Here is a 24,957-nt window from a genome sequence, read left to right as displayed (position 1 = left end):
CAGATCATCGGTCCCGAGTGGAAGATCTGGTTAACGAGCTGATTTTCGAACATGTGTGGAACTCTATAGGATACACCCATACAAATGAGCTGTGAGTATAGAGGGGACATCTTTACGCTGCGTTTTGCATCGGCGACATGTATTGATGCCGTAAAACAGCTCGCCGAAGGTATCCACGCTTCCTGGGAGAGCGCAAAGCTCGACCTGTTGAGAAAGATGGACATCCCTCAGCTCACAAAGACGACAGTTTTCATTCAAGGGATGGGACAGTAAATTTGCGACGGAAAGCATTTTGGGATTCTTGGATAAGCAAAAAAAAAAGCTTTGATCGCAGGGAAGTGGGAGGTCTTCTAGAGGTAGGAGAAGGAGGAAGGAACTATCCTTGTTGTTGGCATTGATCAAGCCTCCATTTGAATATTTAACAGAATCCATGAATGAAGTTAAGGATGACAACTGGTGGGAAAAAGAAAAAATTCCTTTTTAACCAACGAGTAAAAGATTCGATTATCTCAACAACTTTTAAGGATTGTATCATATGGAAGAATTGTATCCTACGGCTTCAACAAAGAATATCCAAAAGTGTATAGGATAGGAGGGAATGGGAACTCAGGTTGGCTAAAAAAACTATCATCAACATTGCTAGTCTGTTGGGTTGTTGGAAGTAGAAACTCCTTTTTTCTCCAGCTCTATATAAAGAGGAGAAGATTCTGATACGCTATCCGATTAACCCTGAGTGACTGAGTCATTCAGTAGGAAGTGGCTTAAGGTAAACGCTAGCAGCAAAGTGCACTCAGAAGGTCATTTGATAGCAGCAGCTGAAAGAAATCGTCCATATCTAAGTCCTAAGAAGAATACAGGAGCAGCAGCTGGAATGAATCGTCCACACCTTAAAATCCTAAGAAGAATACATGAGTAGTTTTGAGTGAAGTGGTATATAACAAAGCTGCTCCTGCATACTTAGCGACACCTAACTTCTTCGAACAAGATCTGTGGAAAAACTGAATCCTGACCGTGGTTCGCGTTCTTCCGCTAGATCTCTACCATAGTAAATCCGCTTAGACGACTTCAAAAGTCCCCTAGATAGCAAGTAGAAATAAACTTTTTCTCTTATCCAGAAACCAATGATGTGTGAAAAATCGGCTTGTTTTCTTAGAACCCCGAGGCTTAAACTGCTTAATTGTAGACGGGCAATGGAAGATATGGAACCCGTATTCTTGCAAAGACCAGTTTAAATATTTTTCCACCGCCCGGCACTGAAGATGCTGCTGTAGTCAGCTGAAAAAATTCCTCGGCTAGCTACCTTCTCTCTTCTTCATTATTCAAATATACCATCTTTAAACCTTAAGAACCTCAATGTGGATAGGAATTTTAATAAACATCACCAAATATAAGACAATTTTAGGTTAACAAAGTGAATATGTGACAGGGGAATCTTGAATGACCAACGATTCTTTGATTGTCGTTACATTAATCTTGGTGAAAAAAACTATAGATTTAGTCATTCCGTTAAATAGAAGAAAGGTGGATTGAGATTCGTGGAAGGGACATCGCTAGTAGTCATTCTTACAAGCGGGTTACAAACTCTCCCAACAACTCGCTTGAAGATGTAAGTGTTCTACGATCAAACTAAGAGGCAAGTCAGGGTCGCAGTGTTGGTCCTCAGCAATGGTTAATCTACGAAGTTAAATTTGCAAATATCGCCCATGAACTAAGGAACAGGAGCAAACTTCTCTCATATCAATGAGTGCTGTCCGATTAAAGTTTAAGCTCAATTATAGTCGAGTCCGAGCGGCGTGCCAAAGTGCGACACCTCCTTGGAGAGGAGTTTTATATCACAAATGTTGCCAGCATTGTGTCAGCATATTGCCAACCACCGCTGAACATTTTTTCTGATGGTCTCGCCAGTATTCGAATGCTAACCTCTGCGCCACGGTGGCCTCTACGTAGTAGTTGCGGAAATCTACGAAGTAGTTACGAAAAACTCGTTATAACGCTCTCACTTAACCCAATATTCTATATATTTAATATCAAATCTATCCCTTGATGAAATTGTTATAAAGTACTGTACAGTATAATTAAGTGTATCAAAAATTAGAAAAATATTTATAGAATAATTAAAGTTAGTTAAAAGTCTTATAACTGTCTGCTTTTATTTCAATTGTTTTTTTTTCTTATTTTTAGTATATTGATAACCTATTTTTCTGTTAATTTATATTTTGTTTTTGTTTTCATTTTCCCATTTTTTGTTTTAATAAAACCATAATATTAATTTAAATAATCAACACTTCTATAGTAAAGTTTATCATTATCACTGGACCAGCGAGCCGATAAGGCTACATCATAATTGAAATTGTCAAAATAACCAACATCACCATTCTCACCATTGTCATCATTGCCGGCATCGTAGTCATCATCATTATATTCGCCATCATATCGCATTTCCTCCTCTTTGATCAAATCTTCATAACGATATTCTCGCGGAGTTCCAGTATCACCAAACTCGGATTCCGATTGCTGTTGCCATGAGCCATAATCACCCGAAGTGTCGACATTATGACTTTCCAAAGATTGAACCAATGATATGCTGCTACCCGTTATTGTCTGAGAATGTTGCATATGATGAACCTGAAAGGGATTTAAAACTTGACGTAACAAGGAATCGGAGGATTTCTTAAGAGAATCTTTGCTGTGAGGTGTTCTCATTTTGTTCAAGTTCCACGAGGGTACACGTAAATAATCCATGGGCTTAATATTCTGCTCCATAGCTTTGTGATCTTCATCTTCCTCCTCTTGGACAATGTCTAAACTATCCAAGGATAAATCTTCGGTTTCCATGGAACCATAGTCAATGGTAACCAATATATTATCACTACCAGGATCTGAAGAACTCATGTAGGAGGCATACGAGGTATAGAAATCAATCTCTTCATCATTATTTTCTACCACTTGAGAGTCATCGTATATTAGCACAGAATCATTTTGAGCCATGATCCTCTCCGTAGATGAGGTTTCCTTTAACAATTCCCTTTCGAAATATTGACTCAATGTTACATGGGGCTTTCTGAGTACCACAATTTCCTGAGATTCCATGGACTCTGGGGCAGAGGGGCCCGCATCGATTAGATCTTCTTCAAAGTAATGAATTAGGCCCGATTTGATTTCCTTTATATGACCATAATTTTTATCAAATGAAAAATTCTGCAGTTCATGATGTTGATGACATTGAAATCATACAGTATTGTGGACAAGCATTGATATACAAAGCATAGGGAAAGAAAAAACAGGAAGAAAAAATCATATATTAACATTTTTACATAAATATAATCTCTTTTCTCTTAAATCCAATAGATTGAACTTAAAGCATATAAAAGCTTAAATATCAAATTGTTGTTTTAGTTAACGAAAATTTAAAAAAAAAAAAAATATATTTATATATACAAATAATTTAGCACTTAATTATGTACACTGATATTAGGTAATGGGGGATTAGTTGACATAAAAGGTTTTGGGACACTTATATAGCAGTTATTATATTTAATCACTTTATTCCGAGCGAGTAAAAGCTGCATAAAAATATTAAACACAATTCCTCTTCCCCATTTCCAACAGCACATTCTTCATAGGCATGTTTGTTAAAAACTTATGCGAGTATTTACGAAATTCCATTACAAACACTTGATGAGACTTGATTCTGATTTGATATCCATAATAGGGATTGCTACAAAAACCGTGACTAGTTTTATTTTAAACCAAGCTAGAGCTACCCCAAATTTTTATGAATTTCATAAAAATATGTAAACCAATATTTTTTTATACATTTTTTGCAAATTGAGGTAGGTTTCTCATTAAGGATTTTTTTTACTCTCAAAACACTAGAGTTTAGCTGTATACAGATTTCAAACATATATTTGAATATATAATAAACTAATCATTTCGTCACTCTGCCTTTAAAATGTCTAAATTTCCGATTGCCGACCTTACAACGTGTATTAATTGATGTGAAATTATAAGAAGATCTACACGTTGTCTCTCGTTTATAGGGGACAATTCTCTCATTGGTGCTGTCTGATTAATGTTTTAAGCTCGGTAATAAAGAATCTCCCCTTTATAGACGAGACCGACACTCCGCTCGGTAAGAAGATCCTGCATTAGTTCGGAAATATTCATCGAAGAACATTTCTTCTTAGGTGTTCTTCTAGGTGTTCAGCTTAGAAATAGGATTCGAAAAGCGAAAAAGCAATTCTTAAAATTTGAACTTTGGATTTCTTTTTTCATACCCACCACCGTAGGATAGGGGGTATATTCGTCGGATCGCGGATCGTCCTAAAATTATAAAACGATTTAACGATGTCCGTGTGTTTGTCCGTCTATCCGTCCGTCTGCTGTAATCACTTTAGAGCCTTCAAAAATCGAGATATTGAGCTGAAATTTGACACAGATACATCTTTTTGATGCACGCTGGTTAGGTTCTTGAACGGGCCAAATCGGAAAATATACGGATATAGCTGCCATATAGACCGGTTTTCCGATAAAGGGTCTAATGCCCATAGGAACTTTATTTTTCATCCGATTTTGCTGAAATTTGAAATAGTGAGTAGTTTTAAGCCTCCCGACATCTGATCCAAATACGGTTCATATCGAACTATATTTTGATATGGCTACCATATTGACCGATCTGCCGATATAGGATCTAATGCCATAAATGCTTTATTTTTTAACCGATTTCGCTGAAATTTGAAACAGTAAGTAGTTTTACGCCTCCTAACATAGGACCTAAATATACTTCAGATCGGACTATATTTAGATATAGCTACCATATAGACCGATCTCCCGATAAAGGGTCTGAAGGCCATAAAAGCTTTATTTTTAATCCGTTTTCGCTGAAACTAGGAATAGTGCGCAGCTTTAAGCCTCCCAACATCCGACCCAAATATGGTACAGATCGGACTATATTTAGATATAGCTGTCATGTAGACCGATCTGTCAATATAGGATCTAATGCCCATAAATTCTTTATTTTTTAGCCGATTTCGCTTAAATTTGAAACAGAAAGTAGTTTTACGCCTCCTAACATAGGACCTAAATATACTTCAGATAGGACTATATTTAGATATAGCTGCCATATAGACCTATCTGCCGATAAGGGGTCTGAAGCCCATAAATGCTTTATTTTTTACCGATTTCGTTGAAATTTGAAACAGTAAGTAGTTTTAGGCCTTCTAACATAGGACCTAAATACACTTCAGATCGGACTATATTTAGATATAGCTGACATATAGAACGATCTCCCGATAAAGGGAAGGACCATAAAAGCTTTATTTTTTAACCGATTTCCCTAAAATTTTAAACAGTGAGTTATCTTTAGACACCCGACCTAAATATGGTTCAGATAGGACTATATTAAGATATAGCTGCCATATAGACCTATCTGCCGATAAGGGGTCTGAAGCCAATAAAAGCTTCATTTTTTACCCGATTTCGCTAAAATTTAAAACAGTGAGTAATTTAAGACCTCCCAACATCCGACCTAAATATGGTTCTGATCGGACTATATTTAGATATAGCTGCCACATAGACCGATCTGCCAAGAAGGGGATCGAAGTATCCCCTGTTTCTTAATAGAACTGCGGATTCAGATAAGTACTTTCCTCTCAAAATCCTTTCAGTTATGTCGGTATGTGAAGAAGATGATGAAACGTTCGAGCATTTCCTATGTCATAGACCGGCTTTCACTGATTGCAAACACCGGCACTTAGGTGCGAACACAATACCAGACATAAACCAACTAAGGGGGTAGGTAATACAATTAGGGATTTTGTAAGCTGCACGGAATTCCTGACTTAAATTTTCTTTTTCGAGGTTATTTTTTCAGTATTTAGAGCGCACAATAAGTCGATTACTGGCTTAGGTGAATATCCATAGTAGCATAAGGCGGATTAATATCCGCAACCTCTTTTCAATCTATCCTAAGTCGGTCCCTAATATTACTATCAGATTCTTGTTTCACTTCAAAAGAACTTTAATTTTTGTTAAATATTATTCCGGTCTGACTGATTTATGTCAATATCTACCGCCTTTGCTCAGAGGCCAGCATGTCTGAAAGCTTGCGTTCAAATTCTGGTGAGAAAATCAGACAAAATGTTTCATCCGTGGTTATCTGCTCCTTGTGCTGGCGATACATTGACAATCATCAGTGTTAGCTTCTCTACAAGATCTTAAACATCTCTTTTAGATTTTGTTCTATTTTGGTATTCAATTAAAAAAATTCATGTATAAAATATCCTCAACTTTGGATATCAGATTAGTACTTTACTCTCACTGTCCTCTCAGTTAAGTCGGTCTCTAGTATTACAATCAGATTCGTGCTCCACTTCAAAAGAACTTTAATTTTAGTCAGATATTATTCCTGACTGACTGATTTACGTAAATATCTACCACCATTGCTCAACATGTCTTTGATGCTGAAAGCCTGGGTTCATATCCCGGCGAGAGCATCAAAAAACATTTCAGACATGGTTATCCCCACCTAATGCTGGCGAAACTTGTCAGGTATTTACCTTTGGTCACCACTTCTCTATAAAATGGTCACGCTCTGCGGCAAGACTTTCGGATTTGGCTACAAAAAGGAGGTATGTTTATGATATCCTCAACTTCGGATGTCAGATTAGTACTTTACTCTCAAAGTCTTTTCAGTTAAGTTGCTCACTAGAATGAGGGTTGGCTTTTTTATTTCGGGATTGGACAAACCTTGTGTTGCAATCTGCCAACTCACAGCTCTATCGTAAAGCTTGACATTTTTGAGGGTTTTACGTATTCAAAACGTTTTGACAAACGAGCGCTATTTTTGTTGTTTACAGTAACTTTAAGGATTCATCTCGTCCAAAAAATGAAAATAAATCGTGAACATTTTCGTGTGATTATTTTTTACAACTTTCGACGTGGATTAACTCAACAACAGTCATCGATGAACTTAATTCAATTTTTGACAATGGGGCTCCATCAAGGACCATTGCTTATCGGTGGTATGGTGGAGGCCACCGTAGCGCAGAGGTTAGCATGTCCGCCTATGACGCTGAACGCCAGGGTTCGATTCCTGGCGAGAAAATCATGAAAATTTTCAGCGGTGGTTATCCCCTCCTAAGCCTGGCGACATTTGGGAGGTACTGTACGATTTGGTACATGAAAAAACTTCTCCATGTAAAAACTTCTCCTAAAAGAGGTGTCGCACTGCGGCACGCCGTTCGGACAATACAATGGAGATCCCTTATCATTGAGCTTAAAACTTGAATCGGAGAACACTCATTGATATGTGAGAAGTTTGCCCCTGTTCCTTAATGGAATGTTCAAGGGCACATTTTTGTATGGTGATTTCAAACGAGGTCGTAGTTCACTCAGTTAGTTGTTGTTCCAAAAACCATTGATGGTGTGTACGAAGTAATATCGCAAGATCGTCATCGTTATGGAGAATATTGGCGTCGTATGAACCAAGAGCTGTATGACTACGATAGCATAGTTAGCACGTATCAAAATACAATGCATTGGCATTGTATTTTGATGCATTGGCTAGGACATATTGTCAGAATGGATGAAGAAACTCCAGCAAATAAGACTTTGGAAGGCAAAACACGATGGAAATATCAAGTGGTGAGAGACACCTCGAAACTTAGTGTCAGAGATTATAAAATGAGCGCAGAAGATCGAGTCGCTTCGAACGCTATTCTACGTTCGGTAAGTTGCACAAATGTTCTGTCATTGCCAATTAAAGTAAAGTAAAGTAGTAAGTAATATTTGTTTTAGTGTTGTCTAATCCCGAAATATAAAAGGCAACCCTCGTATCTATGGTTTCTGCGGAGAATTTTCTTAAGGCCAAAACAGCGTTGCGTTGAAAAATACACTTGTGCAAACAAATCCCTTAAAAGCAAGGCTCAAAAAGTTTAGTTTTTTAACTTTGACGCCTATAAACACTTCTTCATGTATGTGTATACCCAAGTGACGCTCGATTTCACTCGTCAAACTTGAAAATTTTTTAACTTTAGAATTTTATGTAGATTACGTTTTTGCTGTACGATTTTTTCCGCCCTAATACATTCTTTAAAGGGTCTCAGATCAATATTTCCATGAGTTACAAACGGAATGACGAAATTAGTACATAAAGTACTCTGTATTGCAACTTTTTTTTAATTTCAGAGCTCCTAGCTATTATTTTCACTAACCAAATGGTTTTCAAGTTTTTTTCCCTATTACGCTATGATGACTACAATTTAAAATTCTCTTGTAAATCTAATAAATCTTACTTACATTCATAAATTCAACTTACCCAGAAGGCTTTTTTTTTTTGGTGGGGGATAAAAATAAGGGAATTTTTTTGGGGAATTTTTTAAGAGCACACATGGGAGTTGGGAATTTTTTTAGACTTAAAACAAGAAAAACTATATTCTAAGTGGCAGGGGGTGGGGGGAGGGGAGATGTTGCTGTAGGCATCTTAACCATAAGAGTTTCATGTTGTTGTGGTTTTTGTTGTAGTAGTTGGAGGTGGTGCATCTAACTAAACTAAAGCTAGGCACTAAATCTAAATTAAACTAAGGCAAAACAAATGGAATTGAAACAAAAACTTACGCATGAATATAAACTGCCATAATTGAAAAGATTCAATCAATTACTCCCAATTTTTTTCCTCCCAATTTCTTTCTCTCCCTTTTTCACTCTCTCTCTCTCTCTCTCTCTCTTTTTCTCTGTTACACTCTTTATAGAGCATGGTAGGGGGCTTTCTTTGTCATGGCAAAAGCTAACGATCGAGAAAAAAATTGATTTTGTTAAACAAGGTACTAGAGCCGAAGAGGATAGCTGCGTTGAATGACGAAGACGACAACGAGTACGATTGCGAGAACGACGCCGACGGCGATGACGATGATGATGCTAATGATGTGGGTGAATGTTGTTGTAGTTCTTTTTTTTTTGTTGAGAGTGCCTTTATATGGATATTTGTTGATAAATCCCTTCACAGCGTTTGTTTTTTGGCATATTCAGGGTTAGAGCAGCTCCAAAATTAGATAAGAAAATACATCATAATACACACAACACACATATAAAGAGCACCAGGCACCTTCTCCTTCTTTTCCTCCATTACATCCATATCCTTTTCCGCCTCCAAAATTTGCACATACACACCCTCACACAAACACACTTGTATACATATATTTATATATGGATAGGTATATGGTAATTTTATAGAAAACCCAAATATTAGCCACAATTGTTTTTAATCATCTGTTCAATTAGCATAATTCCATATCCTTGGCGGAGCAATAGTAGAGAGTAGTAGTGGTAGTAGTAGTAGATGATGATGGATGGGGGGGGGCATATCATATAAGTCACCAATTATTCCTTTAGCCTTTCGCAGGATTTGTCTCCCTGTTTCTCTGTGTCTGTAACTGTGTGTGTAACTGTTAGAGCCAATGCATGCGTTCTTTTTTCAATTTTTGTTTTGTCTTTGAGTTAAGGAAACGGATATTGTTAATGACAAATATGTATGTATGTATGTGGTGGTAGGTACATCATCAGGTTTTGACTATTATCAACTTATTTCGGGGGTCAATGCTGGTTCTGGGTTTTGATGATAGTGATGGGGGCATACATATTTCATTTTACAATGGGTTCAAAGGAAACTTCTGAAATGGCTGTCTTTTTTTTACAAATCGTTTTGGTTTCTTCTTTTCGTTTCTTTTGAGGCTCTAGGTTAAGAGAATACTTTAGTGTAGTTATAGGCTTTGTTTTCTCGTTTGTTTAGTAGGACATTTCACATGCAATTTTTTTATTCATTTGGATGCTAATATTTTCGAAATATGCTTCTATGGCATTATTTTTTTTTTTGAAAAAATATTTTTGATATATATTTTTGATTTTTCGAATGTTTGGGACATTGAACACAGTTTTAGGTGTGTGTTTTTTTTCATATCATTCATTGATGGTTGTGGTGGTGGTAGTTGGCATTGGGGGATGCGAATTGATTTTTTGGATTTTTTTTGGAGGTGTGAAGGATTTTATTTTGATTGGTGTTCAAGTAGCAGAGTTCAGGTAAGGTTTTTAGGTAGTGGTTGACAGGATATATATAATTTTTTTATTTTTTTGAGAGTTACAGACAGAGTATAAATATATGAAAAAAGTTAAAAAAAGAACAAATACATAGAAATTAGACACATTTTCATTGTAGTAGTAGTAGTAATCAATTTTGTTGTTGGTTTTTTTTTTGATATATTGGTTGGTTGGTTAACACAATTAAAATTTTTGTTGAATTAGTGTTTATAGCATTACAGTGCTGTAAAGACTTGAAAATGTTAAAAAGTGGTATGCATGACAATGGTATGATTTTGAAACAAGTTTGCAATATTTTGTGTCTGATCACCATGTGTTGTGTATATGTGTGAGAGCGCTTGAGTGTGTGTGTGTGTGTGGCTGTGTAAGAGCATTTTGTTTTGCGGAATTTTTTATGAGAACTTATTTTTATGAAAATGCAATTTACATATGTTCAAATTTGAGTTCCATTACAATATTTTCAAATTTTAAAGAATGAAAAAAAAAACAGTAAATAGGATGTAAGAAAGAAGAATGCACACTAAAATCTTTGTCTAATGGTTTTCTGAAAGCTTATATTGCAATAGAAAATAAGGTTCTTCTTTTTATTACAAAACCAGCTGATCTACTGCAAATATAATGTGAAACCCTTTGTTTATAAGAAATAAGAAAAGGCAAAAGAAGTTTATTTTCAAGATTTTGATCAAAAAAATCTTTAGACATATTTTGTTATAAACTAGCCCAAAAAGTAGCTTTTGAAGTCATTAAAGTAAATGTTGGGTCTTGCATAACCCTAAAAGTTTATATCGGATCAGAGATGCATAAAGAAACCACATCTTGATCTGAACCGCTGTTTTGCAAAATCTATAGAGTTCGTCCTGAAGCCAAAAATTTGACTTGTTTTAAATTGTAAGGCTATCGGACAACAAAAGACAACTGAATCTAGGCTACAGACAGACGGACATGGCCAATTTGAATCAGAAATCTGGTCCAAGTCGATTTGTATACTTAGTAATGGATAAAGTACCTAATCTTCCTAGCGTTGAAAAAATGCAAAAATTTCAAACACACTAGAACATAGAAGTGGTTGAATAACCTCATACCCACTGTGAACACCTGCCCGGGATTCGCTACAGGAACTTAGCTCTCTTGTCATTTTGAAGTATTGCACAGGCCTAAGTTAAAAACACCCTGCAACATAGAAGTGGTTGAATAACCTCTTTTCCACTGTGCCGCAATTGCGAGATTTTGGGTGAACACCTGCCCGGGATTCGCTACAGGAACTTAGCCCTCTTGTCATTTTGAAGTATTGCATAGGGCTAAATTTTCTGGCTGGATCGTTTTTTCACCTATGAGAGTTTCTTCTCGGTTCGCATTGCTCTCTGCTTTTTTGTCTTGTATTTCCGCTACCCGCCTTCAACATAATCTTCCTGCTAGATGTAATCATTGTATGTTGGGTTGTGACATTGGAAATTTTGAATAACTACAGCTTATCTGATCATTGTTATATTAGCTTCAGCCTTGGTGAAATCACTGGAGAAGTGGTCCCTCCGCTAAAAAGAAGTCAGGTGGATTGGCATAACTTTCGGTGCTCATTCTACCGCATTGATCCTTTAAGACATTAGAAGAAAGTGGGATATTGATATGAAGGGCAAGCGGATAACGAATGTCCTCAAAGACTGGTTTAAATCTCCATGTTCTAGAATATTTAGAAACTAAGGGAGAAACAACGACCGACACAGTAATCCGTAGAACCGGTTCCTCTATGCAAGGGTTACAGAAGATTTTTGGAATAAGGCGTAAGCAACAATGGCACCACAGAACTGGCACAATATGTGACTGATTTAGGAAAATACAATAACGAGCTGTAAAGGGCTCAGAACAAATCCTAAGTGGAATTCTGCAGCTCCGTAAAAGATACATCTGAAGATAAGGAAGATCAGATATTTTTGGAGAGATCCCCGAAATTCCAAAAAAGTTTTACCCTAAGGTAAATGTTTTATTGATTAATGTTTATTTTTATAAAAAAAAAATAAGTTTTATTCTCACAACCATTCGTCGTTGTAAGGCATAAAAACACTACGTGCAAAATAACAGCCAAATCCAGTAAACTTATCGAAAAATGACGATACTTTGACAATACCGTCTGGTATTATTTTGTTCGTGTCATTGGCAAAAATTTTTAACACCATTTGGTATCAATTCAAAACCAGACAAAGGGGGCCATTAACAATTGACGGCATCACATTTATATTCTTGTCATCGCGTCAGAAGTATTGTTGAGCTTTTTACTTAAAATATTGTCGTCATTATAAAATATTTATTAAACAAATAAATAAAATGTTTCAATACAGTTGGAGTGCGTAAAAACCTTAAAGTTATTTTCAATGTTTTTTTTTTCAATAATTTGGGGGTGGAAAAATAAATAACGGTTTGGTACTACAATAAAATCAATAACAGATTGGTATTAAAACCAATTCCAGTTCGGTAATATGGCTAAAACCAAATAGTACTAATCATTTTATGTTTCATCCATACCATCCGATATTGTTTTTGTACCATACCGCGTTGCTTTACTATCAATACCGTATGGTACTGAAATGAGCATGTTTGGTATCAACTTTTCCCTGGGTGTAAAAATTGAGGCTTTCAGGGGCTCAAGATGTCAAATCTGGAGATAGGTTTATATTGGAGCTATATCATACTACTAAATTGCCCATTAACATTGCACTAAGTAACAGAGGATACTTCTCTTATATCAATGAGTTCAGTCCGATTAAAGTTTAAGCTCAATGATAAGGGCCTCCTTTTTTACGGTAGAGAAATTTTAACATGGCTTGATAGCTCACAAATGTAGCCAGCGCTAGTATGAGTATAACCACCGCTGAAAATTTTTCTGATGTTCACGATATTTAAACCGAAAAAATAGCTATCTCGTGCAGATTTGAAAGTCCACCTATCTTTTAAAATTTAGTCGGATCCAAAGAATGGCTTATTTGTGCATCGCAGCTCCACTGTGGACGGCACCTGAATTTAATGTTACACCTAATACCTCTGGTCATTGTGGGTGAGACAAATTGCTGCAACCACTGCTGTGAGGCTAAGGAAGCTATCTCTTTAGCCTCACAGCCTGTGTTATTCTTGCAGATTGTACAATGCCTGAGCCACTTTTTGATACGATGTACTGTACCACTATTTCTGATAGAACCAATTCGAACTATAATATCACTGGTAATAGAAGATACGTAGACTTCTACAAAAATGGTTCCAGACTAGACGACTTTGGGGTGTACTCTGATTAGAAACGACTGGTCATATCGAGAAGGTTATATGATTACTGTAGTTTCTATGAAGCGGTGATCCTTCCAGCAAAAGACGTGGTAGAATGACAAAAATATAACGACTCAACGACGTCGGTCATAAATATCTTCTCGGCTGCCCACCGGATAGCTATATAAAATAACAACAATGCATCGACCGAACGAAGCAACACGAAATTGGTTACTCTGTACGTGTGTAGAGCAGGCTTGCTTCCAAGACTAGCAATTACACAGCATTCCAAACGTCTATCATGCCAATGTCTTCAAAGACTTCTTTAAGAAAATTTGAATTTTTTCACCGATATGGCATATCTGCTGACGTGCCTTACAGATTGAAAAATGCAAAATTTGCCCATGACCATTCCGCTAAGAAACTGGGGTAAACCTCTCACACAACCACTGAGCACTGTGCGATTCAAACTTTAAGCTCAATGATAAGGGGGCCTCCTTTTTGTAGCCGAGTCCGAACGGCGTGACGCAATGCGACACCACTTCGGGGAGAAGTTGTTACATGGCAAAGTACCTCACAAATGTCGCCAGCCTTAGGAGGGGATAACTACCGCTGAAATTTGTTTGTATGTTCTCGCCAGGATTCGAACCCCGGCGTTCAGCGTCATTGGCGGACATGCTAACCTCTGCGCTACGGTGGTCTTACGGATTGTGTGTTATACAATTTGATTGTTGACGAATTCACTAACCGTGTCCAAAAAACAAGTCACCAATCCCATGGCAGCCGGTTGTACGTACCGGATTGACCCGACGGAGTCTTTCATCCGCAAGGGGTGCCGTCTCTTTGTTTATTGAGAAAGTTAAAATTTTATACATATTTTTCTTTGAAATACTGACGCTCTCTAAAGGGCATCGAAATCCGTCACATGATGACATGTTCGTTCACAATGTCGCTTAATATGTCATGCATGATTTTCGCGACAACTATATGAAAATGTCATCAATGATTTGTTTGGGCTGATGGCTATATGTCTTCAATGATTTAAAATGGTCATGCACCCTTCTTTTAAGACATCTTGACGACGCGGCCTGATGGGTATTCTATGCCTCTGGCAACATGTAAATAAATTCTTCGAGGATGGCGGATGGTCACAAATTGGTGATTAAGAACGCTCCAAGATTTTGTGGCCCAATCTTAACTAAAAGGGGTCTAGCGCTTTGCATTTCCACTCATTTTCTTTTTTTGTGAATGTCTAACTGAATTTTGGTAAACGTCACATGTCGTTACAAATTATAGAGCAACTGTAGTATCAATTCAAAGTTAGTATACTGACTTCAAATATAGTCTTAAAGACAATGTTCATGCCGATTGTCCAATCATCTTCTTTTTTTATTTTTTCAAGTTTTTTGCCAGTTTTTGCAAATGGAAAAGGAAAGCCAAAGATAGCAGTCGAGGGTGGTTAATGTGGTAATTGTATTATAGATGCGTTTTCTCCAATTACTACGATTCAAATATATTGGGTTGCCGAAAAAGTAATTGCGGGTTTTTCTTATAGTCGGCGTTGACAAATTTTTTCACAGCTTGTAAAATTGAATTCTTTCTTTTGTCAGTTATCAGCTGTTACTTTTAGCTTGCTTCAGAAAACAAGTGAAAAAAAGTATATTTGATTAAAGTTCATTCTAAGTTTTATTAAAAATGCAATTACTTTTTGGGCAACCCAATAACATACCAACGCCCGGCCCTTGAAGCCATCACACCTAATATGTTTGAAAAGTCTTCTAGCCAAAGACGAAACGCATCCTATAGTGGTTGGTGTGTGTTGCTATCTATGGCTTTCATTTTCCATTTGTAATCTCCGATCATTGAGCTCGTCTTGAAAGACAAACAAACAAAAATCCTTTTGTCTTTTCGAAAATTATCGCAGCATATATTGATGAAACATCTCAAAGCAAGGTGTGACAATGTGAGAGTATTGAAATGCTGACTTTTACATGGTCGTTGAGCTACTCATGATTAGAGTCCGGATTTTTATGCAAAATCGAAATTTTGCCATCAATTATTTGGGATATACATTGGTGTTTTGTGTATATGCATGCAGAATCGAATTTCTAAAGCCATGATAAGTCTACAAAATTAAATTGAATGCAAAATATTACCCGATTTGAAACCTAAAGTATGTCAAAATTTCGATTTTGCATAAAAATCCGGACTCTACTTGTGATGTATGACGCTGATGACGACTAAATTAGATGTTAATGTCAAATATAATTGAAAAAATTTCTTGTAGACCTAAAAAAAAAAAACAATTTTCGTTCTGATGAAATAAAACATAAGTTTTTTTTCTATACATAAACTATAAAATCACGTTTTTCCGCCAATGCCCCAATATTTCTAATGAATTTTCATCGAAAAAAATAAACTGCAAAGCCTGTCTTTCGTTGTCGTTCTTTACTTGTTTTTCTAAAGGAATATTCAATTCAGACTTTCAGAAAACCATGAGCTTATTTTAATTTACAATTTTTTATATGAAATACATAACTAATATTGTATAAAAAATGTTTATTTTATATTTTTGTTATATTATGAAAATATTCTCAGGAACTCATTTGCAAAAACTATTTTGGCCTCAGTTGCCTGCTCAACTGACCACCTACCTAATTCAATTAAAAACACCATTTAACATATATGAGAATAATTATTGTGTGTGTATTTCAGATTTCATTTATCAATTAAAACTTGTTTGCATTTTTTTTAAAAAATCGAAATGGGAGTAATTTAAAAAAAAAAATCATACAACTTATAAACAAAAAAAAAAAAAAATCATTAACGTAGGTCACTTAACTAACACAAATAAATTATACACCTAGACAATTAAAAAATAGTTACATACAAACATACATACACAAACACATAAAAATTAAGAGGAAAGAAAAAACGAAACGAAACGCAACGAAATGAAATGAACTATTCAATTAAGTTCAATGCTATTTATTTGATAGCTTAATTCTTAAAAGGATGGGGGAAAAATTAAAAAAAAAAATCTTAAAAAGAAACTATACAAAATTTTCACAAAAAAAAAAAAGAATGGACAAATGGAAGATTCCTCCTGTGAAAAAGGACAGAGTAAAGAGAAACATTTTGGACATGTTTTTTAGTATAAATATATACAAGAAGAAGAAATTATTGTTTTTTTACAAGGACATTTTTTTAGCAAGGAAATTTTTTTTCAAAGGCTAATAACCAAAGAACTTGTAAAATAAATTTTGTAATTATTTATAAGCAATTTAATAAAATTTGTTATATTATTTTATGAATTTTTAACAATTTCCCAAACTCAAAATTTGATTTTTAATAAAATTTTAAATAAAACTATCAATTTGTCCATTCTTTTAAAATTCAACAGCGTCCTAATAATGTTTAAATTTCTTACTTCAGCAGGCAAGTCTTTTTTTTAATAATTATTAAATATATTTTTAATACTATTATTATCAATTATAACACAATCCATAGATTAGCAAATGAAAGGAAAATGTTTTGTTTTTTTTTTTTAAATTATAAATGTAGTAGAAATTAAAAATTAAAGTTAAACAGTGAAAACATAAAACTATTAATAACAAACAATTCTAGTTTGTTATCACAAAATAACAAAAAAATTTTATTTCTTATAAGTCTTTATAGAGAGAATGGTGAATAGTGAAAGGATTTCAATTGTAAGCACGAAATTCAAGAAATTATGTTTTGTCGTGGGCAAACCCACTATGTGTCACTAACCAATAAAAAGGTTAAGATTCAACTGACTCAACCAAATCATCTGTTTTTGCTCATGCATTTATTCAGCGAATAAACTTTTTATTGAAAAATTTGTAAATATCAGACTAACATTTTGAGAACTAAAGCTCCAGTAGGATACAAGATATATGGCAATCCCTAGGCAGCCGGTTGTACGTACCGGATTGACCCGATGAATTTCTTCATCGGCAAGGGCTGCCGACTCAGTGTATAACACACTGCTACAACAACAACAAGATATATGGAAATCCCCGGGCATCCGGTTGTACGCACCGGATTGACCCCATGAATTCCTTCATCGACATGTTTCTTCCATATTGAGATACATGCACCCTTATTATGTATGTCGTAATTTCATGTTCGACATCGACTGATGAAAATTAAAGTTCATATATCATTGGTATTATGTCCAAAATCGAAATGTATTTTTTTTCTTTTGTTATTTTGGGTTGCCCAAAAAGTAATTGCGGATTTTTCATATAGTCGGCGTTGACAAATTTTTTCACAGCTTGTGACTCTGTAATTGCTGTTATCAGCTGTTACTTTTAGCTTGCTTTAGAAAAAAAGTATATTTGATTAAAGTTCATTCTAAGTTTTATTAAAAATGCATTTACTTTCTTTTAAAAAATCCGCAATTACTTTTTGGGCAACCCAATAGATTATGGTTGCAAGAAGGATCACTAAAGAAGCAATCACATCGTTTTCATTCAAAACTAGCTGAAACGGGTCCGCTCCGCTGCGCCTTCTTTAACTCTCTAATATCTCTTTAGGGTGGGGACACTTCGCCCTGAATGCGGTTAACGAATTCCTGCCATTGTAGTAGTAGTAGTAGTAGCAGTGTGTGGTACACTAAGGCGGCAGCCCTTGTCGATGAAGGAATTCATCGGGTCAGTCCGGTACATACAACCGGCTGCCATGGGATTGCGTTCCCATTTTAATCCTGGCATCGGACAAAGCGGTTGTTATCCCCTCTTAGTGTTGGCTACATTTGCGAGGTACAATGCCATGCATGGTCAAGTACAAAATTCTCCCCAAAGAGATGTCGCACTGCGGGACGGCGTTCGGACTCGGCTATAGAAAAAGGTCCCTTTTCATTGAGTTTAAACTTGAAACAGAAAACACTCATTGATGTTTGAGTAGGTCGCCCCTGCTAGTTTCCTGGCGTATTAGGGTAAAGCCTATTGCTTTTTAGTTGAGGTATGGCACCTCTGACATTTCGACTCAAATATGGATATCAAAATCGTGCTGCACTTCCAAATCCCTATAATTTGAACCCCACAATTTGCCATGGCCGGTAAATATGAAACGTTTGGAGGGTGTTTTGTGGGCCTGGGCGGCCACCGGCACTTTGCACTGACCATAGATATGAAATTCGTTCTTTATTCCCAAAAGAAATGCAGTTCAGTTAAGGGGGGTGCTTTAGGGCGTACCCCAAAACGCGTGGCCCCAAAATTGTATATCAAATTCGTTTTCCACTCTCAAATACCTTTCATTTGAATCCCATACTGTCATAATGGGTCAAATAACCCATTTGACTTATCTTTAGGAGGAAAAGCGCCATCTAGACTTGAACGCAAATTTTAATGTCATATTCGTAATCTACTCCCAAATTTCTTTCATTTGACTCCCATATAGCCATGGTCGGCTAATATGCCCATTTGGGGGTATTTGGGGATGGGCGACCTCTCATTACTTGGACTTTAACTCAAATTTTAATGCCCAAATTAATTAATGGAGGAAAAGCGCCACCTTGACTTGAACCCAAATTTTAATGTCATATTCGTAGTTTACTCCCAAATTTCTTTCATTTGACTTCCATATAGCCATGGTCGGCTAATATGCCTATTTGGGGGTATTTGGGGGTGGGCGACCTCCCATTACTTGGACTTAAACTCAAATTTTAATGCCATATTCGTATTCTGCTCTCCAATACCTTTCATTTGATAACTATATTGTCCCGATCGAACCACTTTTGATTTTGGTTTGTGTTTTTTTGCATAAGGGGGAAGGTCCGTCCCCCTTCCACTATATCCACTGCAGGCTCATGAGATATTGATGACTTGAAATTAGAAGGGGAACTAAAATGTTCGGAAAGTCCGTCTGCGACGAGCGAAATGATCATCATTCTTATTGGCACGGGATAACTAGGAGGAGCACCACACAGGCTAGAATTTTTGAGTTCCGCTCAGTGTTGTGTTCATCATTATCATGGGAAGCTCAGTGATAATGATGAACACAATACTGATAATGATTAACACAACACTGATCGGAACTCAAAGTTCCAGCCTGTGTGGTGCTCCTCCTAGTTATCCCGTGCCAATAAGAATGATGATCATTTCGCTCGTCGCAGACGGAGCGTGCAGTAGATATAGGGGAAGGGGGAAGGACCTTCCCCCTTGTGCCAAAAACACAACCCAAAATCAAAAGTGGTGAATGATGATCATTTCGCTCGTGGCAGACGGACTTTCCGGACATGTTAGTTACCCTTCTAATTTCCCGGAACGTAATGTGTCTGAGCTTATGTGAAGAGCTACCGGGAGCCCTATGGCAGAGACCATGCCCTGCCTTAAAGCGTATCAAACACTTGCTTTCTTCATTTCCTAGTCTAATTTGGGGAGGCGGATTTTCTTCGATCTGGGTAATCTAGCAAATATATCATTGAGAGATCTCCTCAAGCCCATAGATAGGACGGAATGATTCTGAAAATGGATGCGATGATGTGCAGGGCGGCGGTTTATAATCCATACGTCTATGACGTTTGGATGTGTTCCTATATGGAATGAAGGATTTGTAGATTTTATCTAGAGTCTCACAACTCTTTACTATCCCACTTACACTTCTTCTCGCTAGGCACATACTATGGGCCAAAATGTCCTGAGTGAACTCACCTTTATGATAAACGTAAAGACAGAAAAGAAGACAAATGTATCTGCATTTTTACATACATACAACGTGAAGTAAGATAAAGAGGTCTAATAACATTTTGAAGATTTAGAGGTGACAATTACTATCCGAGTTAAATTAAGTGTTACATGTGTGGGGTTTTCTGTTACGATTTCTAACATTTCTGTCAAATGTGATCTGAATCTACATAGAGCTCCCATAGCTATCTTTCAATTTGAATTTTGAAGTTTAACTGATCGAGAAAGTTTTTTACACCTCTGACGATCATTCTCCTAGAAAGATAGACTAGACTAGAAAACAAATGAAGGCTTTTTAAAGTCCAGAAAGGTTCTTCTGAACTGAGGACTATGAATCTAGTGGATAAAAAATGCTTTACTTAATAAGAAGCAGTTCCTCAGACATGGAAAATGTTTTTATAGAAATTCATAATTAATTGAATAGATTTCTTCGGTTACAATATACTGAAGCAAAAATTATGGGACCTTTACACCTTATGGCCATAAAAGCAAATTACATTCTTGGCTAGAAACAAGCACCGCAACCAAATATTTTTAAATAAACCATTTTTACAATCATTGCTATAAGACCTTAGTAAATAAATATGTGAATAAATGAATGAGCCATAGTGAGTTGAAGAACTGCCTTGTTTCGCAAAACATATTTCTCTGAATAGTGCTTACAAATGAATAATGTTATGAATTGACATGACTTATGTGATAGATGATGATTTTCTTTAAGTATTGATTCTAGCTGCTAGAGTTGCATATCTTTAATTACAAAAGAAAATAGGAATAACGTAGATAAGACTAAGAAGAAACAAAGTTTAAGGAAAAAGTGGAACTTGCGATTGCAAATTTGTATAAAAAGGTCTATTCTAAGAAAAGAAAACAAAAAAAAAGTGGATTTTAAGCGCAAACTTTGTTTCGCATTGTTGTATGTGGTTGTTGCGGTTGTTTTACTTATTTTTAATAAATATTTTTTTTTATTTTATAATTTTTAATAATAATGATAATAATAGTAATAACACTATGCATGTTTATGTGTATGAGACTTAATGATAATGCAGTAATAATATTTTTTTTTTGCAATTAATTATCGTAATATTTTAATGAGAATTATTGTAAATGACTTTCGCTTGAATGATTGAGTTGGGTTGGTTAAATGTTATTTGTTTTATTATTATTTTCAAAGAGATGATGGGTATGATAATGATGAAGATGATGATAACGATGAAGAGGTTGATGATCGATAAAAACAAATACAAAGAAACAACCATATTGAGTTTAAAATTTTACTTTTGAAATTTTAAAAAAGATTCTCTTTAGCATTATTGACCATGGGTTTTAAAACAAAAATTAAGTATTTAAAATGGAAGTAATGATTGCAATATGCATAAATAATTTGAAAGAGAAATGAACGAAAAACAGTTCAAAAGGCAGAACAATTTTAAGCTTTAATACCCAAAGTATCATTTATTGCATTTCGAAAAATTTCCCCAATACAAAACGTCTTTGGAAAATTGTATCTACAACAAATGTCCCCAAAACAAAATGGCTTAAAGAAAATGTCTGAAATGTCCCCAAACAATATGACCCTTAAACTAAACGTATTTAGAACAAAATGTCCCCAAAATAAAATGGGCATAAAAAAAATGTCCCAAATGTCTCTAAAAAAATGGTTCCAAAAAAAGTCTCAAATGTCACCTAAATACAAAACGGTCCTCAAAACAAAATGTACCCAAACAAAATTGCCCAAAAAATGGTCTCACAAAAAATGTCTAAAATGTCACCAAACTACAAAACGGTCGTCAAATTAAATGGCCCAAAAAAAATGTCCCAAAATGTCACCAAAATAAAATGCCCCCAAAACAAAATGCTCCAAAAACAAAATGCCACCAAAACAAAATGGCCCAAAAAAATGGTTTCAAAAAAATAAATGTCTCAAATGTCACCAAACTACAAAACGGTTCTCAAAACAAAATGTCCCCAAAACAAAATGGCCCAAAAATATGTCTAAAATGCCACCAAACTACAAAACGGTCGTCAAATAAAATGACAAAAAAAATGTCTCAAATGTTCCAAACCAAAATGTCACCAAAATAAAATGTCCCCAAAACTAAATGCCCCCAAAACAAATTGTTCCCCAACAAACCCCGAAAAAAATGTCCTCAAAACTAAATGACACCGAAAGAAAATATGTCAAATATGCCCAAATTAAATGCTCCCAAGACAAAATAACCCAAAGAAAATATTTTAAACGTCCCTAAACAATATGCCCCTAAAACTAAATGCCTTAGGACAAAATGTGGGCAAAAACAAAAGAAAATGTCTCAAATGTGTCAAAGAAAATTGTCCCAACAAAATGTTTTAAATGTCACAAAGGTAAAAAACGGTCCTTAAAACAAAATTACCCCAAGAGAAAATGTCTCAACCAAAATGTCGTCAACATAAAATGTCCCCAAAAAAATGGCTCCAAAAGAAAATGTCTCAAATGTTCCAAACGAAAATGTCACCAAAATAAAATGCCCCCAAAACAAATTGTTCCATAACAAACCCTGAAAAATGTCCTCAAAACAAAATGAACCCCAAAGAAAATATGTCAAATATTCCCAAATTAAATACCCCCAAGACAAAATGTCCTAAAACAAAATGGCCCAAAGAAAATGTATCAAATTTTGGCAAACAATATGCCCCTAAAACTAAATGTCTTTAGGACAAAATATCCCCAAAATGTGCTAAAATAAAATGTGCTAAAAAAATTGTCCCAAAAAATGACTCAAATGTTACCAAGCTACAAAACGGTCCTCAAAACAAAATGTCCCCAAAACAAAATGACCCCAAAACAAAATGGCCCCAAAGGAAAGTGTCTCAATTGTCCCAAAACAAAAAGTCCCCAAAACAAAATGGCCCCAAAGAAAAATGTCTCAAATGTCACTAAAATAAAATGTCCCCAAATAAAAAGCCCAATAACAAAATTTTCCCAAACAAACCCAAAAAATTTTCCTCAAAACAAAATGTCTCCAAACTAATGCTCTGAACAAAATGGCTCCAAAACAAAATGTCCCCAAAACAAAATGTCCCCAAAACAAAATGTCTCCATAACAAAATGGCCCCAAAACAAATTATCCCCAAACAAACCCAGAAAAAATTTTCTCGACAACTAAATGTCCCCGATATGTCCCAAAAAAAATCGTCAAACCAGGATGTCCGCAAAACAAGATGCCCCCCAAATTAAATGTCTCCAAACAAAATATATTCTATGTGTGCTACAAAAACCCATAATTTAGAGTACATTTACCATAAATTTGAAAATTAAAAGGAATTTTGGAAGTATTTTGTATTTTTGAAAGAAAAAAAAAACACTTGTGGTTTTGTCATTGGTTATTTCATTAATTAGGCCTCAAAATTCATTATGCGTATTTTTTTCCCACAAATCGGAACATTAAAAGGAATTTTGGAAGTATTTTGTATTTGAAAAAACAATTCACTTGTTATTTTATCATTCCAACCAAATCTTTCATTAATTAGGCCTCATTATTCGATTTTAGCCCAAATTATGGGGCCATTTTTCGAAGTTTTTTCTTTTTAATTAGAAAAACAGAATTTCCAATTTGGGGCCGAAAACCTATGTTTCACAAGTTTGGGGATATTTCCCAATGCGAGTTTGGGGACATTTTACATAATACGACTTTTGGGCACATTTTTCTCAATACGAGTTTGGGCACATTTTGCTCAATGCGAGTTTGGGCATATATGAGGCGAAACGGGACCCCTTACTCTGGGTACAACATTCAAGTCCTCCAATTTTGGGGGCATTTTACTCAATTCAAGATTGGGACATTTTTCTCAATACGAGTTGGAGATATTTATCAAGGAGGCTTTCTTTTTTGTTAATTAAAACCAAGCTTTTTAGCCAATTTATAACATTTGTAATACAATTTTATATTGCAAAACTATAATGAGGCCTCGCTAAGGACATTTTCAAGGACTCGTGGGTTAGATATATGTTGTTGTTTTTTGGAGCAATTTTGTAATAATTTACGCAAAACAAAATTTCCAATCTGGGGCGAAAACCTATGTTTCCCAAGTTTGGGGATATTCCTCAATGCCAGTTTGAGGACATTTTTCTCAATGCGAGTTTGGGGACATTTTTTTCAATACTTGTTTTGGGCACATTTTTCTCAATAGGAGTTTTGGGCTCATTTTGCTCAATGCGAGTTTGTGCATATATAAGGCAAAACGGGAACCCTCACTCTGGTTCCAACTTCCAAGTCCTCCAATTTTACCGACATTTTACTCAATTCCAGTTTGGGACATTTTTCTCAATACGAGTTGGAGACATTTATCGAGGAGGCTTTTTTTTTATTAATTAAAACCAATGCCTTAAACGCTATCAAATAGCCAATTTATAACATTTGTAATACAATTTTATGTTGCAAAATTATAATGAAGCCTCGCTAAGGACATGTTCTATGACTTCTGGGTTAGATGTAATGATTTTGCTTATGTTTCTTGTTGGAGTAATTTTGTAATTACTTGACACAAAACGGAAACTAAAATTTGGCGCCCAAAATCTATGTTCCCTAAGTTTGGGGACATTTCTCAATGCGAGTTTGGGGACATTTCTCAATGCAAGTTTGGGGACATTTTTCTCAATACGAGTTTGGGGACATTTTTCTCAATACGAGAGGAAAATTTTCGAGGAAGCTTTTTTTTTACAAATTAAAATTTACTTATTACAAAAAGAAACTTCAAAACAAAAAAACAACAATCCTCGTTTAAGACATTTTTGAAAAACAGAAGAAAAAAAATAAGAGTGCAGTTGGCTTGTTGTAAGTGACCCATGGTCTAGATGACAAGATAAACCCTAGATTTTGATTAAATGGAAGAAATGGAACTTATTTATAAAGAACTACATGAATGA

At 35.4% G+C, this 24,957-nt stretch overlaps 1 protein-coding gene across 5 annotated transcripts in view; it reads right to left on the bottom strand.

Moving 5' to 3' along the window:
- Window positions 1-1,838: 1,838 nt before the first annotated feature.
- Window positions 1,839-24,957, bottom strand: part of LOC106091264 (bromodomain-containing protein DDB_G0270170) — a 460,861-nt gene continuing 437,742 nt past the window's right edge. For 2 of the 5 annotated variants that reach the window (XM_059362546.1, XM_059362548.1), the window contains exon 8: window positions 1,839-3,198. In XM_059362546.1, the coding sequence (XP_059218529.1) occupies window positions 2,266-3,198 (933 nt within the window). In that variant the 3' untranslated portion in view covers window positions 1,839-2,265. Of the gene's footprint in view, window positions 3,199-8,346; window positions 9,849-24,957 lie in introns of those variants that run through there. The other 3 variants (XR_009397067.1, XR_009397068.1, XM_059362549.1) reach the window with 3 other exon arrangements.

Source organism: Stomoxys calcitrans, chromosome 2, assembly GCF_963082655.1.
Source record: "Stomoxys calcitrans chromosome 2, idStoCalc2.1, whole genome shotgun sequence".
NCBI classification, from domain to species: Eukaryota; Metazoa; Arthropoda; class Insecta; order Diptera; family Muscidae; genus Stomoxys; species Stomoxys calcitrans.
The sequence above is the reverse complement of the archived record's forward strand: the minus strand, read 5'-3'. Positions and strand labels throughout refer to the sequence as shown.